This window comes from Apis florea, unplaced genomic scaffold, assembly GCF_048593485.1.
Source record: "Apis florea isolate Af1SG1 unplaced genomic scaffold, ASM4859348v1 contig_2201_pilon, whole genome shotgun sequence".
Classification (NCBI taxonomy): Eukaryota; Metazoa; Arthropoda; class Insecta; order Hymenoptera; family Apidae; genus Apis; species Apis florea.
The window spans coordinates 750,574-773,247 of record NW_028256542.1 but is presented as its reverse complement, the minus strand read 5'-3'; the positions used below and the strand labels follow the sequence as shown (position 1 = coordinate 773,247).

The 22,674-nt window shown below is 24.9% G+C and overlaps 1 protein-coding gene across 3 annotated transcripts; it reads left to right on the top strand.

Moving 5' to 3' along the window:
• The first annotated feature begins 2,257 nt into the window (after nucleotides 1-2,257).
• CCHa1 (neuropeptide CCHamide 1) lies at nucleotides 2,258-22,655 on the top strand. Of its 3 annotated transcripts, none has more exons than XM_031915688.2 (6): nucleotides 2,258-2,782; nucleotides 14,752-14,860; nucleotides 21,300-21,335; nucleotides 21,739-21,982; nucleotides 22,264-22,447; nucleotides 22,538-22,655. In XM_031915688.2, exons 2-6 carry the CDS (start codon nucleotides 14,767-14,769, stop codon nucleotides 22,562-22,564), a joined length of 585 nt encoding a protein of 194 aa, XP_031771548.2. In that variant the 5' UTR covers nucleotides 2,258-2,782; nucleotides 14,752-14,766; the 3' UTR covers nucleotides 22,565-22,655. The 3 variants fall into 3 exon arrangements, with proteins under 3 accessions (XP_031771548.2, XP_003692592.2, XP_086773571.1); XM_003692544.4 differs by lacking the exon at nucleotides 2,258-2,782 and adding an exon at nucleotides 11,360-11,540; XM_086917445.1 differs by lacking the exons at nucleotides 2,258-2,782; nucleotides 14,752-14,860 and adding an exon at nucleotides 18,850-18,977.
• Nucleotides 22,656-22,674: the final 19 nt, after the last annotated feature.

Below are 22,674 nucleotides of genomic sequence, written 5' to 3'. Positions count from 1 at the left end.
CTCTTTTGCTGTTAGATTCATTCTGATTTCTCGAATCATTGCCGATCAATCATTACGCGACAATTGCAGGTGTTGTCGAGCTGGTGCTCTACTTCCGGTGGTCAGTCAAAGGTCCGCGCTTTGGTCGATTGGTACCTTCGTGATACTCGATCAGAGTTAGGTTTTGTGATTGAACGTCGTCTTCGTAAATCGGCTCCGGTGGTCAAGGATCTAGTATCCTTTGCTCCTTCCTGTGTCGTTGGGACATTAAGGCGTTCGATTATTAGACCGCTGTCGTAACCTTTTACTGGCCATGACTGGTAAGTATCACTTAGTTCGGCAACTCTGGTAAGTCAATTGACGTAAGTCGTGATGTGAGATCGGCAATGATTTAGAGAGATTTCGTTTTCTTGAGGTTCTTCTTCGAACGCTATGTTTTTGTTTCTTCTTTTTAACACTTTTTATTGGGTAACGTTTTATTATTTTCTTTGTGGATACTCGCATTTTGAACTGTTTTGGACATGATTTAAACGAAACATTTTTAAATTTAAAATTTCATTAAAAATAAAATAATAATAAATAAATAAAATAATAAATAAAATAAAATTTTCTTTTTTCGCTTTAAATTAGATGAGAATATTCTTCATACGGATTTTGTAAATAGATATAATATAGATTTTAAATTTAATATTAAAATTAATGATAAGTTTAGATTAAGTTTTAAGATTAAGTTTAGTATTAAGATTAAGGATAAATCTAGATTAAGTTTAATATTAAGATTAAGAATAAGTCTAGATTAAGTTTTAAGATTAAGTTTAATATTAAGGTTAAATATAAGTCTAAACTAAGTTTAGTATTAAGATTAAATATAAGTCTACGTTAAGTTTAGTATTAAGATTAAGGATAAGTCTAGATTAAGTTTAATGTTAAAGTTAAGAATAAATCTAAATTAAGTTTTAAGATTAATTTTAATATTAAGGTTAAGGATAAGTCTAGATTAAGTTTTAAGATTAAGTTTAATATTAAGTATTATTATTTAGTATTAAGATTAAAGATAAATCTAAATTAAGTTTAGTATTAAGTTTAAGCATAAGTCTAGATTAAGTTTTAAGATAAGATTTAATATTAAAGTTAAGAATAAATCTAGATTAAGTTTAATATTAAAATTAAACATAAGTCTAAATTAAATTTAATATTAAGGTTAAACATAAGTCTAAATTAAGTTTAATATTAAGTTTAAGGATAGGTCTAGATTAAGTTTTAAGATTAAGTTTAATATTAAGGTCTTAGATTAAGTTTAATTAAGTTTAGATTAAGAATAAGTTTCTGTGTGTTGTGTGAGTGATGAAATATGATTAATGTAAAAAATTCACTTATTTTATTTTAGGTAATATTTTTTAGGTAATTTTAGGTAATATTATTTATAATAAATTTTTTTGTTTCAGCTTTTAATATTTTAATATTTCAGGTTCTTCTAATTTATAAATATATTCTCAACTGTTGTGTTTCAGATTTTTCAAATTTCTTTAATATTTTAATTAATTTTATATTGTTTTTGTTCATTTTTTTTTCAGGTGGGTCTCGATACGTAGTCACCTCCTCGTGGTGAGACCTGGTAATTGACATCGCTTTTCAAAATATTTTTGATTAAAGATTAAGATTTGATTAAAGAAAAAGATTAGATTGGAAAAATTATATTAAATTATATTATAAAAATTATAAATTGGAAAGCGATGTCAAGCTAAGAACTACGTACTTTAATCTATTTACTCTTTTTAGATTTTTGTATTATTTAGATTGAATTGCAACATATATTGAGATTTTCTCAATATATCTAAGAGATATATTAAAAACAGGAATATAATATATATATATTTTTACATTAAAGATTAAGAATCATTATAATTTTAAAAGTGTATTCTTTTGGTATTTCATACTTTGTGCGGTTACGCGCCAATAATAAGCGTAGACAAGGAGAGCAAGTAATTAGAGAAAGATAGAGATATAGTAAAAATTATGGAAACAGTGCCATCTTCAGTGTGCCGCAAATGAAACATAAAAAGAAAGGACAGAAAATATTCAGAGAAAGATAGAGATAGGATAAGAATCAACTATAAGCGCCATCTCTTGATTAATTAAAATATAATTTTTCTAAAAATTCTCAAAAGATGGCGCTAGTGATTAATTCTTACAATATCTTTATCCTTTTCTAAGTATATTTCTATCCTTTCTTTTCATGTTTCATTTACGGCACACTGAAGATGGCGCTGATTCTCTAATTTTTATTATATCTCTGTCTTTCTCCAACTATTTCCTTTCCTTGTCTATCCTTGAAAATTATACTGTAAAATTTATACACTCGAAAAACAACTTTGATATATGATCTTCTTATTGACTTGTTTGCTTAATTTTTTATTGTTTAAAAAATATTTTAACAAAATTGGATTTAATTTTTATATTTTTAATGAAATTGAGATTCTAAGTTATCGATGGATAGTTTATATCTTCTAATATTGCCGAGGTAACAGCGCTACTGATGTTAGACAAGAGGAGTTGTAATTAAATATCGTCTCACGTGTAAAATGATCGATTCATAATCACGATCGATTTATAGAATTCAGATTTAATGTGATTATTGTCGGTTATTATTATTTTCTATTTGGAAATTGTTAATGTGCAAGTTCAGTGCAAGTTTGTGAATCGTAAATGTCAAGTTTTGAAAAATGTCGTTACTGCACCTTTATATATAATTTGGTTAACATTAGAATAAATGGATTTGTCACAATCATGATCCAAATAAATCGTAAGTACTAATTTTAAGCAATCATATAAATTTAATAATTTTTTCAGTAGCATATATATTTAATGAAATTATTTCATTCGATTACGCCAAAATGATATATAATTAAATTTCTCAGAGGCATTGTTCACATTTTACTTGAAGCTATCGACACGAAGGTTAGTCGAAGATAAACTCTTTTAAAATATCCTATTTTACATATCGAAATTTTGATTGTTTTTCTTTTCCTTGTTAAGAACAATAAATTAAACCTAATTTTAGATTTTCATAAAGCATGTAGAATTTTCTAAAAACTTTATTTAATAAAAATTAAATATAAAATTTCAGTTATATCCAATATATATTATATTGGAAAATAAAGAAATGTTAGATGGAAAATTTTAACTAAAGAATAGAGGAATGACGTTTTTTAGAACCATTGAATAGGATGGACATAGTTAATAACAGGTCACGTATATTCATGTATTTTCATTGTCAAATTGACATTCGAAATGTGTACTTGAATGACGTTCCAAGAAAGGCTTTCGACATCGGTTTTCACTCACCATGCCTGATTTCATATTCGCACGTATTCGTAAAATTTGAATAAATACGAATGACGCGACGCGCTACTTTGTCATCTTCTATATCAATGTTTCAGATGCAATCAGATAACTTATAGATGACTACTGAAAAAATTATATTGTATTTTGGAAAAGATCAATTTTTCAATATTAAAATTTGCTTATTTATTTGTTAGTTAGTTATTAATTATTTGAAAATTTAAATAAATTAAAGGTTATGTAAAAATGTGTTCCTTATATGTGAACATAAAACTAGAAAAAATTATAAAGATATACATATATATGAGCACAAAATCCGGAAAAAAATAAGATTCTTTCGAAGCATGAAAATCCAGGGAAGAACATTTTTTATTCAAATAATAATTTGCAATGTCAATCGCGCGATTTGCTTTGAGACTAAATTTATTCCTATTACTCAAATGGGATATAAGATATTTGGGATATAAGGTATTTCTCATTTTAAACTTTTATAAAATATTACTTTGATAAGCATTGATGATTCATTTTGAAAAGATTTTTATTATAAACAATAATTTTTTATTATTTTACAATATATATATATATATATATATATATATATATATATATATGTATATATTATATTTTTAATGTAGTATTATTATGTTAGTTTTTACGCAATAATAATATCATAATATAATTTTAATATCCTAATTAATTTTTATTTAATTAATCTATGTTAACTAAATAATTTTGCAAAGTTATTTAGCATAGTTTTATAAATATTTATTTCGCAAATTATTATCAATGAACCATATAAACTTCATTCTAATTGATCATCGATTGTTCATTGTTCATTGGATAGACGTTCATCATATTACATCTTGATTATAAATAAAAATCAGATAAATTGGATATATATTGATATATAAAATTTTACATTCTTTAATAATTGATAATCAGTAAAGTAAAAATATTAGTAAATCAAAAAAAATTCAAAGGGAAAATCACTTTTTCCTAATTGCTTCATCCTTGTATATTTATTATAATTTTATGAAAATTTAAAAGTGGAAAGATGCACTTCCACGGTGCAAAAAAATTCATGAATTTTAATAGTGTCGTTGATGCGTCCCGTACGGTTATCTATCCATCAAAGTCAACAGTAATTAAAAGTCTATTAATCCAGGTGTTCGTTGTTGTTCACGTATGTGTTCACTACTTGTCCCAAAAAATAACATTACAATACATCAATTGTCATTAAATAGAAATGTCCAACCAAAGTTTTTTCATTTACATTAAATCATCATTTAGTAGATAATAGAAATACATCTTTTAAGATATCTCGAATCCTAATAAAATACAAAAAAATATTTAATTACATTTAAAATATGTATGTATACATATACATTATCTTCCCTTTTCTCTCTCTTTTTCTCTCTCTAGAGAAAAAGAGTAAACATTATTATTAATATCTTTTACTATCTAATGTAAATCAGATTCATTAACCATTTTAGAAACAGATCAAAACATCCCTCATTGTTTTCCGTTTGTTAAATGATCCATGTATTTGCCCGATGCGTAAATCGGCAATTTTCGAGCGATTTCGAACGATACATTTATGCAAAACGGTACATCCATCCATAACTGGACGCACCATGTCATGTGAAGTCGAATTCACGAAGAAGCCCATTTAATCTGATCTGTAAAAATAAAAGGGTAACGGTGCGAAACGGTCGCCCACGAATAGGATTGACGGCGCTACGACATTTCACGCGCCTCATTTCTCTCCCTTTTTTATTGCAAATACGTATCGGTCGCGCTCCGGTGCAATGGCTTGTAATGCGTTCACTGCGCATGCGTCTCGCAATCTCCGTCCAAATTTCCCGCTCTTTTTGCCCGCCTCGAATGCATATCATTGTTCTCCATCCTTAGACGGGGGTCAGTGAAGATTATAAATTTTTAAATTCAATCGCGATTAGAAAAGAGTCGAAGAGAAAAGTCGAAGGATATGTTATAAAAATTAATAATATTATAAAATATTATAAATAATTGGAGAAAAATGGGAAAAATCTATCTCAATTTGTCATACTTTTTTTGTAAAATGGGTTTGAAAAATTGTAATGATAAAAATAATCAGATTATGTATTGAATATTTTTCAAGATTTTCGATTTTGGCGTATCGTATTATATACGCAAAGTGAAATAGAAACACGAAGATAAGGGAAGAAAAGAAGTAGTTAATATCTTATGGGTATAATGATAGAAGAAACATTTATATGATTTCATTTTGTGGATTCAAGTTGAATTTCTAATTATCGGCTCGCAATCTCCGGGTTAAACGATGGGTTATTCGTTATTGATTCAGAACTATTGGTTCAGAAATAGAAGAGAAATATACTAGAGAGCAACGTAAGCCAATTAGAATACTTCCTGTCTTTAAAACAACTTACATATTGCATACCTTTTTCAGGGAAATACTTCACTTCGCTCACGAATCATATTAGCTTTTTAACGAGTTGTGTGTATGTTTCAATCGATTTATCCGTTTATTGCTTCTATATGAACGAAATGTAGTGATAATTAAATTTTACGATACTTTCGTATGAGTTTAAAAATATTAGTTTGATATTTTGATTATCTGATGACTTATCAAAAGTAAAGATTATCTACACGACTGCAAGCTTAAACATCATAATATTTACATAAACATCTAAAATATTTCTCGAGAAGAATTAAATGAAAGTATAGGAAAGCGTTATTACATTGTTGACAAGTGACGAAGTAATTGAGGACGAAAGCTAATTTGCCACTCATCCTTCTTTTAATGACTTAGGTTTTACGACTATCACGAACTCTACAATAAAACATTGTTGACAGCGTTTTTCACGTGATGAAAATGCTTTGGTAAGAAATGCTTCCTCCTGTGTTTATATGTCAAATTTTTAGAATGTGGAAATAATTATCTTTATGTTTTTAATTTAATTTCGTGATTCAATAATATTTTTCTGAATCGTAGCGTTATCTATAAAATTTCTTCTTCGATTAAAAAGATAAAAAAAAAAAAAAAAAAAGAAAAGAAAAAAAGAAACGAAAAGAAGAAAAATTAGAATAAATCAGATCAGATTAAAATGAGAGTATAACGTTATAAAAAGTTTGAAGTATAATATATTTATAAAATCAACAGACAGAAATTTTCAAATTTTACAAATTATAAATTTCATATACAGTTTCATGAAAGCGTTTCATTAAATGCAAAATTATTAAATTGCAAGTGTCTAATATATTTTGCATTCATTATTGAATTTATATACTCGTTTTATAAAATTTCCACGCAAGTATTTTGATGTTCGTTTGATTTTGAAACATACATTGATTTCAACGTTTGTTTGACATTTCAATTTCTAGAATGCTCAAAAAAAAAAAAAAAAAGAAATTGCAAAACTTATAAAATAAGAAAATTACAAAGATAATAATATCAAATGTTTTCAAATTGTAATACTCAAAATTGAAAAATTGATAAAACAAAAATAAAACAAAACAAAGAAAGAATCGAAAAATCGATGAAACAATTAAATTGCAAATATAATAAAATTTTTTAAGATGTATAGTTAATGTTTAATGTTCGTTTATCCCATCAATTAAAATTCAAATTAAATAAATAGTCGAAGCAAATCATATTGCTTATTTAATTCGATTTTTCCTGTAATTAATGCAAAAGTCAGTCGGCGTTTTATAAATTATATACTTATAAATTCTAATTCTCCTAGTTTACACAAACGATTCGAAATGTCGTTATTTCCAATTATAAAATTACAGTAAATACGAAGATAATATCTCGACTGAAAGCTCGGATGAAATATTAATACGAGAGATTTATGATCTTTGTATAATGATATTAGCTTAAAATAACTTGGTTACAGGTGTGCTACGCGATTATGTTATGTGGTCGGAGTGTGAATCGTTGTTACTACTAGCTTAGAAACACATGGCTGAGAGAAACGTAACCTCTACCACTTGTTGGTTCTTTGAATTTATCTCTCGACCAATGGAAATTATTTATCTATGAATAATCCATTTTCGACCACTTGTAAAACTATTTTTCCTCTAATTGCTTAGAAAACAAACTTGCATTTAAATACACTTTTATAGATGAACTTGTATATATGAAATGATAAAAAAAATTCATAATTCTATGGAATAACATAGAATATAATCTATTTTTTAATGATGATATAATTTTGTAGACACAATGTAATTTTATTTTTAAAATTAATTTATAGTAAAATGGTGTTGTGGGTATAAAAACTATAGCATCATTTTTTGGCAACATTATTTTTGAAAATTATTAATTTTACAGCGATACATTTAGTATATTTAATGGAAAGTAAAAAAAATTATGTTAATTTGGAACAAAGATAAAGATTTTCATCGTCTATAAAAATTAACAAAAAATATCTAATGATTGTTCTCGATAAAAAAAATCATAATTATGGTAGCTATAGACGGTTTAGGGTGCATTAATACAGAGTTACCTGGGTTGTTTAAATTAAAGGTTGACAACAATGAATTGCGATTCATTATTGTTAACGATGATAAATATCATTTGCAGGTAAATTTAATAACTTTCTTTAATCTGGTTACTTATCGAGCTTGATTAGTTATTATTTGTTATAAAATTTTTTGCACACATTGCAAAAATGATTTATAATATCTTAAATTAAAACTTATTTTATTTCAATAAATTTTTGGGAAAGGAAAAGAAATCAACAGAAATTTTCTTTCCTTCTCGAATTTTAAATTAATTTTTAAATGCTTAACTATTTTCTTTTAGATTTATATGTATAAATTTTTTTTTAAATTTTAATTCTTCAGAAAAATTATATTTATTTCATTGTATCAATAAGAATTTTTAGATCATCTTCCATCTTCTTTTCCTATTAATGAAAATTGTTCAGGATTCAGAATTCAAAATTTGATTTTAGAATTGTTCAGAATTATTCGAAATTTTTGTTTTTCCATCATCAAAAAATGTATCGTGTCTTTAATTCTGAAAAAAGAAGAGAATAATAATCTCGAAACAAAACCAAATTACATAGAAGAGTTGCAACAGATGTGTCGGTTGAAAATTACAATTAGTTAAGTGGACATTGCTATATATTTCTAGAAATTTTCAAACTTAAATTTAAAAAAATAAAAGATAAAGATTTTGTAAAAACTTTTCCTTTATGAATTATTTTAAATTTTATAAATAACTTTTTAATCAATTATATTCATATATTATATATAATATAAATTTTTCCAAGACTTTTGATTGTTTTATTTTTTTTAATTTATTTGTTACATTTTATTTATTTTTTTTTTTAACATGTTAACAATTACTTTTCATTCTTTGTATTCTTTGTATGTTACGTGATATTAAAATAGTATAAATTTCTATCTCTCACTTCAAATCTCGACTAATACGTACGACGATTTAATTCGGTATTGGGGGTTTAATACGTTCCATAGTTTCATCAAGGATGACACGCGTCATAGAGATTTTCCTTTATTACGCTCTGTTTAAGAGCGACGATAGGCCTACTCTGTCCGCGTAATTAAATTTCATCCTGTTCAAATTGTTACAGTTGAATTCATATACCGTATTTCAATTCCTGAATACGGTTTGAATAAAATTTAACAATTGCACAAAAATTTTCTTGTTAATTCTGAAAAAAAATTTTTAAAAATAATCTTTTTTAAAAGTACTGTTAATATTATTAATTATATGTAATTATTTTTACTTCAATTTATTTGATTGATAAGAAGACTGTAATTAAAAGATTGAAATGTTTATAAAAATTATCGAATGTAGTTAATTGTTGAGATGAAGAAACAATATAAAAAGGAAGGGATAGAATGTTTTATTCTGGACTTGCTAAGAAAAGTTATCAGTAGGGCTAACACACCTGTGTTTTAGACATCAAGATTTTGGAGGTTATGTCAAAAAGTGTAAAAAATGATCCATGTGAACTTTTCTAACGGTGAATAAAGAAGAGTAAGAAGAGAGACAGTAATCTTCTACTAAAAATCCGCATCATAGATTTCAATTTTTTCTCCAAATCAGGCAATTTGCGGTATTGAAATCATTTTGTCTTATTTTACATTAAAAGATTTTTTTTTAAAAAATATTTGATTTCATTTTTATATCAATGTTTGCACATTCAATGTGGATTTTATAGTATTTATAATATTATACTGAAAAATACAGAAAACAATTTATATTTATTCAATGCGTAGAGTTAGAATAAATATTCGTTTATTTACACTTTTCATAAGCTTTAGTTTTTTTAAAGTAAAAATTTATTTTATTATTAATATTTGGAAAAAATATAATATAATTGAAAAACATTAATACACATCAATTAATTTCTGAAACAACAATAATATCATTTCAGATTATAATTGACTAATTCGTAATATTATAATTCTGTCGAAAAATCAAATGGTAAAGATCATAGTAATATTCGAAAATATTTTAACTCTGATTACTTATTTTTTTATAAAACAAGTAGTTAAAATAAAAATTCTGAAAAACGATGTGTCAAATTTTTTTACTTTTACTTATTAATTAATATATTAATAAGTTAATAATTTATTAAACTGTAATTTGTAATATTTGCTAAATGTTAACAAACATTAACTTTCAGAACGACTACCTAATTCGATAATGCCTTTACTTTAAAACTTTACACATTTTCGTAGGCGCTTCCTGCACATAAAAACCACTTTCATAGAGCGATACCATACTATACTCGTAAAACTTCAATCCAATAAAATCGCAATTTCCATCTAATAGGCGTATTATTACCTTAATACTAATCAAATTTTTCCAAGTTCGTTTATATATGTCAATTGAAATTTAAAGATTTTAAAATTATGTTATGAAATGTTAATATCAATACGTAAGAAACAATATATTGAAAGATTGTCTTGAAAGTTAGTGAAGTTAGTTATTCGTACAAGTTAAAATTCATTAACTTAAATATTAAATTATTAGAGCAGATATTTACGAGGATTTAATATTCATCTTTGAATAATTTCCAAAATTTCTAATATGAATAAAGAGAGATATATTTATACGTATATTCCTAATATAAATTTCCATTTACGTATATGATAATTATAACTACTTTACATTAAATTTTTTGATTTTAATAAAAAGATTATGATAAAATAAATATATATGCATCTTATTAATCGTAATTATTTTTGCACTATAATACTAATAAAATATCTTACTATTTTTATTAAACAGTACAGAAAACTTTTCTGTCTAATCTAAAATTTTTCATTGTTTAAAAATAATTCTTGAAATTAGATTAAATTTATAAACAATTGTAATTGTTGAATCGATTTTCTTTCTTTTATATATTACAAAAAACAAATTTCTTAAATTGATCTAATTACGAATACATGTGTATTATGTGTCTACTATATGAGGAAATATAGATATATATTATATATCGAATAACAATGGATTACTATGTTTTGCATAATCGCAGTGATTTCATGTATGATTTTTAGAAGAAGGAAGAATTATATCTTTTATTTTTACATAAAAGTGAAAATAATATCTTTTTTGCTTAGATAATTAATCTTTTAAAGAATTTTTTATAAACACGATCCCATTCGATAAATTGGAAAAAAACGCGAATTCATTATTTCTGTATACGATTTATACTTCTTCAATCCCAAATATCGATCGATCGATCGACTCGAGTATCTAACCTTAAAATTCCCCATCTTCACCAATCGAACGGGACATTGCGTGGAATCGCGAAATATATCTCGATTCTCACGTGTCGGGATTGGTTTAACACACGATCCCACGTAAATTCGAAAACGCGAATCCGTAATTTCAAAGGATGTACACACACGATCGCAGTGGATGATTCGGTACGAAAGAACATCCCAATCCGCCAACGCAGGTGCGCGCTCAGAAGGCGCGCGGTGAGTTAACCCCACCACCATACACACCACCATACTCGGCCGTGTTGCAGACACGTCTATAAAAGCCTTCATCGTACCCGCTCGCTTCGAGTTAAGTCGGCAAGCCCTTCTTCGATCGGGATCCTACAACGGGTCGAACCGTGTCCGTCACTCTGCGATTTTGGTGAAACTTGTGCGAGCGGATCGGTTTCCCTGGAACTACGATTCCTGTCCAAAGGACGGATTTCTTTTCCGTTTTTTCAATCTCGAAGGTGAACAAACTAATTGGGAATATGAATTTACAAAGTTGCAGAGTTGGTATACCGGTTTTAGTTTTATCCTTGAACGAAGAATTTTTTGAGAAAAGTGGTTGAAAATTTGGTTTTGTCGAGTTTTATTTTTAATTTTTTCTTTCTTTCTTTTTGTTTTTGTTTTTTTTTTTGTTGTTTGTTCGTGTTTTTAAAAGAAGCGGCTTATTTTTGAAAGTGATACAGGGAGAAATTAATGAAAAAGTGATGGAGAGAGAGAATTTCGAAGATATGGAGAATATGGTGTGCATGAAATTTATTTAGATTTAAGTTATACAGAACAATTTGAATTCTTCTTAAAATATATATTTTTTTATTTTTAATACTATAATTGATTCTACAAGGTATTTTAGACTTTGTTATTCCATTTTCCAATTTATAAATTTGAAGTCTCTTTATTCTTTCTTTTTTTGGTCACTTTTATGATTTTCATAGAGGAAAATGAAAAAAGAAAAAAAAAAAGATTTAACAAATGTACAATTTTTTTCATTGATATTGTGTTAACAGTTGATTCATTTTTTAAATACAATTCTTTTTTTTTTCTTTGTTTATCACATATATCAAAATTGTAATGCAAATTTTCTATTAAACTTTCCAAATATTTTCATGTAAATATTATCTGTAAAATTATTAATTTTTAAAAAATAGTTTGCTCATTTTTTCTTTCTGCTTCGAAACAAGGTTATATCAATATTAACTAGATAATTTTCTAAGTTAAACATCATCAATACTTTAAAAGAATTTAAAACGTCGAATAAAAAAGATTTTACTGGAAGAATAGATACGAAAATTTCAAAATTAATTTTGATGTTACAAAATTTTTAGTTACAAATATTTCTTAATACGTTAATTTTCCATAAAACAAGAAGAAACAAGATTAAATTCATATTTGAAAATATTTTTTTATTTATAAAATTGCATTTGTATAAGAAATATTATTAATTTTTATAATAATACAAAAATATTTTTATGAATTCAATTTAAAAAATCTTTCGATTACATCTTCTATATCCAATATTTAAAATGTTAAATTAGTTTTTTCAATTTTCAAAATTGCTCCTAATTTAAACCTAATTCAATCATTTTTGCTTCTTCGTTCTTTCTTGCAAAAAAAAAAAAAAAAAAAAAAGAAGAATTAAACTACTAAAAGAATTTAAATTTCAAAAAAACTTGTAGAAAAATGCAAGAAAGATTTTCAATCAATTTGTTTTTACAGGATGAACAGTTTATCGATTCATATAATAAGTAATATTTTTACAACGTTTTTTCAGACAATTTTTTACCATTTATTATATAGCTTCGGATCATTTGGCAATCTTTCTCTTTTTAAGTTATTTTTACATAGATTTCCATATCATATCCAATTTTTTTCTCCATAAAAGAAAATTCATAAAAAGTGAAATAAACGATAATCGACGATATAAGCAATAAATAAATAAGAATATCCCAGCTGTGATAAATCTATTAACACTTTTTCACTTTTTTCGACACTTCTATCTGATATTTCTTGCTGCGTTTAATATCCAATTAGGAAGAATATTTATCAAAATTTAACATTTTATATTTAAGCATGGAAACTAATAAATAATACTCTTTCATTCCAATTAGATATGCAGCAAGATTGGATTGAAACTTGTAAGATATAAATATCTATATTGTCTACGCTATTTTATAAAATAAAATTAAATATCTTAGATTTATTTAATTCGAAAATAGATATGTGATAGATATTTATTGTGATTTGAATATCTTCAAATTTTTTATTTCTCCTCTTGTTGATTTTTAAAAATATATAAAAGTCATATATTGATAATTTGATAATTAGAACAATTTATTATGTATGAAATAGATGTAGAGGATATTCTAAATTATCTAAACGTGTTAATATCATTTTAACTTTGCATCAATTGCTATTTTGTCAAGTATGAAATTCATATGAGAAAGTTGCAGAAATATTATTATATATGATTGTTCATAACGTGGAGATTTAAATATTTATAAAATTATATCATTCATATTTAAACTTTAAAAGGAAACAAATTTCATGTGCATCAATATAATAAAATATAGATAATTTGCATATAGTTATAAGAATAGATGTGAATATTCTTAGAATCAGTTTCTCATGTTAACTTTATGGAAGGCAGGTTTAATGCTGTAGCAATTTCATATTGTTATTGTATTGAAACTTAAATTTATGTAAGGGAACAATGAAATAACGTATAAAGCTATTCAATATACCGTTTCTGAATTATTATTGCACTAACTGAATAATTTCATCTAAGTTATTTCAATATGTTCGTCTAAGCATAACACAAAGTTGATAATATTAGTTATAAATAGTGAAGAAAAAAGAGATAATATATTTTAAATGTTATCCAATCTTGAATCTATTTTATCATCTGTCATTTTTATTATTCTTTGTGTTTAAATAAACTCGTTAGGAATATTAGAAATTTTATTAGATTTTTTTTTTATTTTTAATTCGAATTTTCTCTTTTACTTTATTAATATCCTTAATAAACATAAATAATATAGAAAACAAAAAATATTGTATATTTTATTTGATTATATATCATTTTTTGATTCAACTATGGAACGTATAAAATTTTCGAGAATTGATTAAAAATTTCTATTATTTTTTAATTTATATAAATACGTATTTGGAGAAAAGCAATGAAAATTAATCAGAAAATGCTTGCACGCTAAATATGTATCGCAAAAAGGAGGAAGAGTGAGCTAAATATTTTTTTCCTAAATTCTTTCGTGTCATTACTATTTTTCACTAAGCGAAAATATTTAATTCCACGCGAGAAAAAAAAAATATATATATATATATATACATCATATCCATTAATCATTTTTTTCGAATAATTTTTTTAAAAATTGTCGAAATTATCCGAATTCCTATCAAAAAAAATGTTATATCTCTACGCTATTATAATCGCAAGCATGATTTAATTTAATATTCTGGGAAAGGTAATACAATCCCAAAATAAAAGATTGATAAATTACCATTTTATTTATATATATTGTAAAAATAATTCCCTTTCCTTTTCGTGCAAAATTTGATTAATATTCAATATTACAATTTATCAAGATACTTGAATCTTTCACTGAATGTTAAATTGATAAAAGATTTAATTACCTTTTTCTTTATTGTTGTTTTATATAGAATACCAATAGTCACATGGCGATCACTTCGGTCAACTCACAATCGGTGACGGTTCTTATACGCACTTGGATTTTCATGATAATCTTTTGTTTTGCGGGTGGTGTAGCAGGTATGTATGTATATATATTTCTTTTAATTATTCAATCATTTTTCATTATACACATGAATAATATTTGTTCATTCCAAAAAGAGAATTCGAACGAGCATTTAAATAATATATATATATGTATATATTTTTTTTTAAATTTAACACGAATTCTACATCTAAAAAATAATTAAAATTACACTAGAGATTAATAATGAATTTGATTTTATTGAATAAATTTCGATATTAAATAATTTAAATTTCAATTAATTACAAAATTAATATTAAAACAATTTGAAAAGAAAGGAAACTTGGGAAAATAAGGAAAATATTTAACCGTAAAGAAGCTTGTTTACTCACTAGGGACCCTAAAGATTAAACTTCCTAACCTCACTTTCTGCAAATCTAACTATATTTGTGCTTGGGGGCACATATGTAGACCAAAATGAAATCTCGCATTAAATGGGCGTAAAGAACCTTTGACTGCAGTCAAATGTCTCATCATTAAGGTTTAATATAAATTTATTCATCAAGAAATAATTATCTAAATATATATGAAGAAATATCCCTCGAGCTATTAATTTACATATCTTCGTTATTCATGGTCTCAATTTTCAGAAATTATATCTCATAGGGATAATTATATTTATTCGTGATGCAATTTTAGTTTTATTAAACGAACAAATTACAAATTCTATTATGCCAAATTTTATTGGAGAATTATGTATCGATAACGAGAATAACGTTACTTCCGTTTCCGTTCCATGAAAGAAAAATACATAGATGTTTTTAAAACTTCAATTGAATTTAATTAATCGAAAATTTAAGAGTATATATATAAAAATGGGAGAAACAATATTTTCATTACACCTTCGATAGTTTTGAAACTATTATTAAATTCTATTTTTTACATTTTTTTTTCGTTGATTTATTTCTAATTAATTGTCAGATATAAAATAATGGATATAATTTAAAAATATTACTAAAATCAATAAAATTTATATTATATCGTAATAGTAATTAAACGTTATCCTTAACCAAGTGAATTTTTTGTAAATTTTTCATATTGTTAAATTTTATTCACATATATATTAAAATCTGATATTTATGAACAAAAAGGAATGGGATAATTAATTCAATCTCAAATTCAATCGTTTCGATGTAATATATATATAATTTTATGAAAATAGTACAATTTTGATTGCAAATCGAATCTGTATCTACTAGTGTTTACTGAATTTAATACAATAATACGAGAGAAAAAAGTGAGGCACGAGAGAAATATTTAAAAAGATTGGTCAATTTATCAGCCACGCATGTGAATATTATATCTAAACGAAGAGGGGGAAAAAAAGTTGCACGTCTCTTGAAAAATTAATAACCATCTTTCTTCTTTTTATTTTTATCACTTCTGTTTCCATCATGTTTCCGATATATCTTCGATTAATAATATTTCCAAACAGATTTCTTTATTTAATTCAATACTGTTACTGTTTATATTACTTATTAAATTTAGTAATTTTTGAGATTTATGGATTATTCAGAATCTCGACGTTGAGCGTGAAATTATTCGTTGCTTTTTCATATTATATATATATATATATATTTTGCCTTTAAAATTACAAATTATAGAGATATTCGTTAAGAATGTTAATAATTTATACAACTGTAATTTATAATAGAATAAATTAGAGAATTGAATATATTATTTATGTTTTTGAATAGAGATATATTTAATTAGGAATATGTATTATAATATTAGATTAAAATTTGTATAAAATAGAAAATGGATTCATATAAAATTACGAAATTTTCATATTAATCATTCGATTTCTTTAATTTTAATAACTTTCAATTCACTTTTTATAATAAAATTCTAAACTTGGATTGTAAATCGTTTGCAAGTATATCAAGCAATAACTAGTGGTCCAGTTAAAATCTTTATAGCAAGATAAAGGAATTTAAATTGTATCCCAAGTAAAATGATGTTTAAATACTTTTACTTTTTAGATACCTGTCCGATTTATTTGACCGTCTTCTACTGATTTTTCTATTTATATCCTTCTTTAATAATTACATTTATTACTAGTTTATTATTTGTTATTATTTTCTTATATTTCTTCCCTTTCAGTTTCTCAAAGAGAAACGTAGATAAATAAAATTTCAAATAATAAAATATAAAAATATATATTTTAACTTAATCATCTTAACGTGATTATTAAATCGAATAATGCAATATGAAAATTTTAATCTTGTGTGATAATAAATGGAATTTTATATATTTAGCGACAATGTGAAATACAAATTTATATTTTTAATAATCGAAATAGTTCAACAAGTATGAACTTATAACTCGAAAAGTTCATTACTATAAAACAACTCGACAAAACTCATTTAACTTTCATCTTCCAATTGTAATTTAATTCATTATATTGAAATTATCACATGGGTTATCATTTATTCTTTCGAAATTATGTCCATTTTGTTTTGTATATCGTTACATTTATTTAATACGTTATATTTATATTTATAATGGCAATAAATTAGATTTCATTTTTTTCAATCATTCTAATCGAAATTCTAAGATGTTTTTAACTAACAGTTAAAAAAGAAATCGCTTCAAAAATAATTAAATTTTTCAGTCTCCAAATATTATCGTCATCATTTTTGATCGACATCCTTATCTCAACACTCAACAATTTTCTAGTAATTTTCTATTGTAACATAATTCCAAACTTGAGAATTCAAAATTCTTAATATCGTTCTGTTTCTGATCCTAAGATAATTCTAATACGAGTAAATCAAAAAATTGTTTAATTGGATGATAAAAATAATTTGGGTTTTACCTTAAAATAAAAAGGTACCCGGATACTCACTTGTTGACGTAAAAAGGGTGAAAAGGTGGACCTATTTTAAAAATTTTCCATGAACCAATTCTAAAAATGTGTTTACAATATATCTGCATAATTCTCACATCGTTCTTCGTAATATACATTTATTACACATTAAATAACATAAATAAATTGATTCGTTTCTCTAAATATCTCGTTTTTTCAGAGATTAAAAATTAGAAGTAAGGATAATATTGTGTGCGCAAATATTTCTAAAGTAAATTCCATAACATTATTAAATCATGAATGAAAGTTCGAGTCGAGATAAATAGAGATCGTTATTAAATGTGAAACGAAAGCCGGGTTAACAGAAAGGGTTGCTTAAGAAGGTGTAACATGAACAATAATAACAAAGTTGGTGCAACTTCGATAATGGGATCATCTGTGGTCTAGCGATCCTTGCTTCCATCCATGGGCCGCGTTAAATTTTAATTACACATTGAGAATCTCTGTGCATTTACAAGTTATAAGATTAGCAACTTCACACGTTCCAACAGTTTTGTGGTGGTAACCTGTTGCAGCTAATCCTCGCCAGTTGGCGTCCTCTCCTCTTTCGTGAGTTCGTTGATCGATATTCGAATGGACAGGTAACCCGATACTTTGTGGAGAAAGAAACGAATGAAATTGTTGAGAATAATGAGAATTTTACACACAGAAATTATTATCTTTTGTGAATTGGATTTAGAAATTAGAAATTAGCTCTTTTCATATTTAATTTTTTATAATAATTTTTTTTCTTTTTTATTATAGTTGCGATTGTTATATTTTTCTAATTATATATATATTTCAGTAAATTCAGTTTTTCTTAAATTAATATAAGTAATTACAAGATATTTTGAAATTTGTTTTAACAACGATGTTTCTTTTTTAAATCTGTCTTGATAACAAATTATTATTTTATGTTACAAAAGTCTTGTTGCATATCAACGCGGTGTAAATTTAAATAAGCATATGAGATTTATGCATCTATAACAAACTCGATAGAGATATTGTCATTTTCTTCGTGAAAGGAATTAAATAATATTTCATAATTGTTGAATCATACACGTTATTTCTTTTTGTTAACAAAAAGTTATTGATTTAAATTTTTACAAATTTTAGCTTTTTAATTGCAGAGAATTTTTATTAGTCTTATATCCAGTATGATGAAGAATAGATAAAAAATAAGATTCAGGAAGAAATAAGAATGTTTAAGAAAAAGACACGAATAAGAAGAATATCCATTTCCACATTTCTATCCATCGATTCAGGTGACAAAAGTAACAATTGATTTTGCTGTTCACGACATTCTTCCTCTTTTTTGTTGTTTTTCTCACCTGAGATGTGAGAGCACAACATGATACGTTCCTTTTATTCTCTTTAGCATATCTTAGTATGGAGATATTAGAATACACACAGAGTGAATCACATAATACGCGTGTGTCGATTAGAAACGAAAAATTTAAATTGTATGATTATTTCTCGATATATAAAGGAAAGAAACTTACTTGTCTTTAATCTTCCAAATTGTGAAATGAAAGAAAAGAATGTTTCTGTAAAATTAATTTTTTTTAAATGTTTCCTTTTTGAAATATTTTTACTTTTATTTTTATAAATATATATTTTACTTTCAAATAATATTCACAACATAAATCAACAAATTGAAAAGTGATAATTTTCTCAAAGCTTTCTTAGCTTATTCCAAATCTCTTTGTCCAAAATTATTTATCTATTATCGTGTTATTATCTTGTTCCAATAAAAATTCATTATCCTTTTATAATTTATTCACAATAATTTGCAACTTCGTTTGAATCATCACGCACATAATTATAAATTGCCATTTTGATAATTCTTTGTAATAGATATTCAAGTTCTATCCAAGTTGCAAGTATATAGAGCACGAAAGATTAATCTTTATAATACGTTATATTAATATACATATAATTACATTTATGGAGAAATTTGATTAACGTTCTGAAATATACGTGTTTCTTTTTTTTTTTTTTTATCCCACTTTCAATAGAATTTCGAATGAAATCCGTGTAGCTTTTCATTTTCATCAGCCTCTTAGACGCTCTGTTGAATTTTTAATTAACCCAATTCATCGCGTAGATAACCACACTCGCATTGTTTCATATATATATATTCATAATGAGATAGATTCGCCCACCTTGGAAAGATGTCATTCAGAAAGATGAGAAGTCGTCTTTTCAATACTTCATTCGATATATCAATATATTCCTTCATTAATTGCTTGTTTAATTGATTAATATATCTGTAAATTTCATCGATAAAACGATATCGATATTATTTTTACTTCATAATGTTCTTATACGTTATTCATATTTCTGTGAAAAGTGAAGAGATAAGCAATCAAAATAATAATATTTTTTCGAGATTGAAATTTTTGCAAATTAAAAAAGAAAATAAAACAAAAGGATATTTTGTTAAATTCTAAAATAAAATGATCTTTTTTTTTTTTTTTTTTTTTTTTCAAATGAAAAATATGTTGAGGTTAAAAGTTTCCAGAGTTAACTTTCACAATTATTTTTTCATCAATGGATTCTATCTTCCAGCAATCTTAACAATTATCCACCGATTCTCGAGAGTTATTCTTAAAATATACGTAGAACGCAAAAATATACATGTAAAAAAAAAAGAAGAAAAGAATACGTACGTATAAAGAGTAAAAAATTTATATCTTTATTCAAAATTTTAAATATATCAAAAGTTTTATCAAAAGTTCCAATTGCACATTGTCAAATTTTCTTTTATCATCTTTTTTCATATTTTATCAAAAACAATCATCTCTCCTTTCACGCACTCTTCACTCTGATTAACTTAACTCAACTTCAAATGTATAAGAGTCACTTTTACGAGGAGCTTTAAAATTTCAAAATGGAAGCTCCATTGGGATCCATAGGGAGGATCCATTAGAATATCCTTAAAAATACATTTTGTTTCAAACTGATATTCAATTGATTTCGAGATACGAAACATCTTTGAAAAATATGAAAATTTGAGCATGAAATTCCCGAAAGTATACACCTGAAATCTTTTTTATCTTAAAAATAACATCGGTGAAACTACATGAAAGGCAGCGTTAAGTATATCAGAAATTTCACCGTTTCTCACGCATGATTTTATATCATTCGTTTGTCAAAGTATTTTCTTTTATCTCTATATTGCATTTACATACATTCCATGCTGAAAATATGCAGACAAATAAAAAATGATGAATAAATATATATATATATATATATAGTTATCGGTGAAAAAGCTTCGATATCGGTTATGAAGATTATAATTGATCCGTATTTTTATTTCAAATGCGAGGAGATAATATTAAAAAAAAGATGATATTAAAAATGTTTACATTATTTTTTTTAAAATTATTTTTATATATGATTTAAAAATAATTGGAAATAATTTTAAAAGTGTACTTACTTAAAAAGTATAAATCTTTAATTTGTATATTTTAATTGAAAAATTGAGATTTATAAAAATTATGTTTTGTAAACATTTTGCAATATGAGATAATTGAATAAATTCAATGATGAAATAATAATTAATCATAGAATATTTGTTCCAGGTTCTTGTTTGAGCTATGGACATTCATGTTGGGGAGGTACGTTCTCACCTTTGATTAATTGTAAAAGCATTTTCATTATAGCGTGAAAAATTTTTTTCCCTCTTTCTGCCCTTTCCTAAGATAAAAAAAGATTTTAATAATAAACTGTTAGCATGTTTTTTTTTTTTTTTTTTTATTAATCCAAAAATGTTACAATGAATTTGTTTTACATAACTTGTAAATTAGAGAAATTAGAGAAGATCTAAATTGAATTATGGAAAAGGAAAAACGTGGATTAATAAAGAATAAAGACAATGCAAAGAAATCACATATAATACAATTTTTATAAAAGGATTTTGTTTCTTTTTGTCTTTATATTTCTCAAGCAGCATATTTCTAGTTTTATTAAATATACTGTAAAATTATATATAATTATTTTATCATAATTTCATAATTACAGGTCATGGTAAACGCAGTGGAGGACATAACAATGGATATTTAATGCCATCCAAGACGATAAATGAACAAGGTGTACCATTTCTTACAAAAGATCAATTCATACTTTCCCGTTTGATTGGTCGACCATTAATATCTAACAAATACAAAGGAAGATGGGACAGACTTTTCAAAATAAAAGCTAATTTTCCAGAGCATTGGAATAACGATGAACTTGATATCCATCATATTAACAATGAACCTATTCGGTAAAAAAATATTGTACAACAAATAAGAAAAATTTAAAACATTTTATTTATTACTCTGTCATGATATATGATTTTTATTTATGATATGTTGCAATCTATTTTTGTTTTTATAACAAAACTTATAATTAAAATCATAATTGATTTTCAATTAATATAAAATAAAATCTTAATCGTGAAATATTTTGAATGATGAATATTTGAATTGCAATGATTTTCTTCAATATTTATTAAAAGACTAAAGTTTCAATTTCAAATTATATCTTAAAATTCTGTTAATACAGAGATCAAAACAACAATGAAGAGATGGACCAGAATAAAAGGAAACATATCGAAAATGTGCAAAATATAGCAGGATACGATAATATCAACGACGAAAGGAAAGAAATTCCAGAAATACTACTGATATCGAATGAGAACAATCATCATGACAGTAAACCACAAAATATAGAGTTATTCAAATTTTTGGTATGATGAAACACTGTTTTGCTAAATACGTTAATTGGAATAACTTAAATACAAGTTGTGATTAATAATTATGTTAATTTTTATTTTCAGAGTAACACAAATGATAATTTCGAATAAGAGAAACGAATATTGCTACGAAATATAATGTAAAATAGAAATTGTCATAAGTATATTGTAACTGAACTAATAAGAATATTGTTTAAACTAATTTATTAGAAATCCTGTTT

Bases quoted from the DNA above. Each gene is read 5' to 3' on its own strand.
- CCHa1 (XM_031915688.2), top strand. From the start codon at position 14,767: ATGGCGATCACTTCGGTCAACTCACAATCGGTGACGGTTCTTATACGC. The intron at 21,336-21,738 runs GTACGTTCTCAC...TCATAATTACAG, and splicing joins TGGACATTCATGTTGGGGAG to GTCATGGTAAACGCAGTGGA. The intron at 22,448-22,537 runs GTATGATGAAAC...TTTTATTTTCAG, and splicing joins TAGAGTTATTCAAATTTTTG to AGTAACACAAATGATAATTT.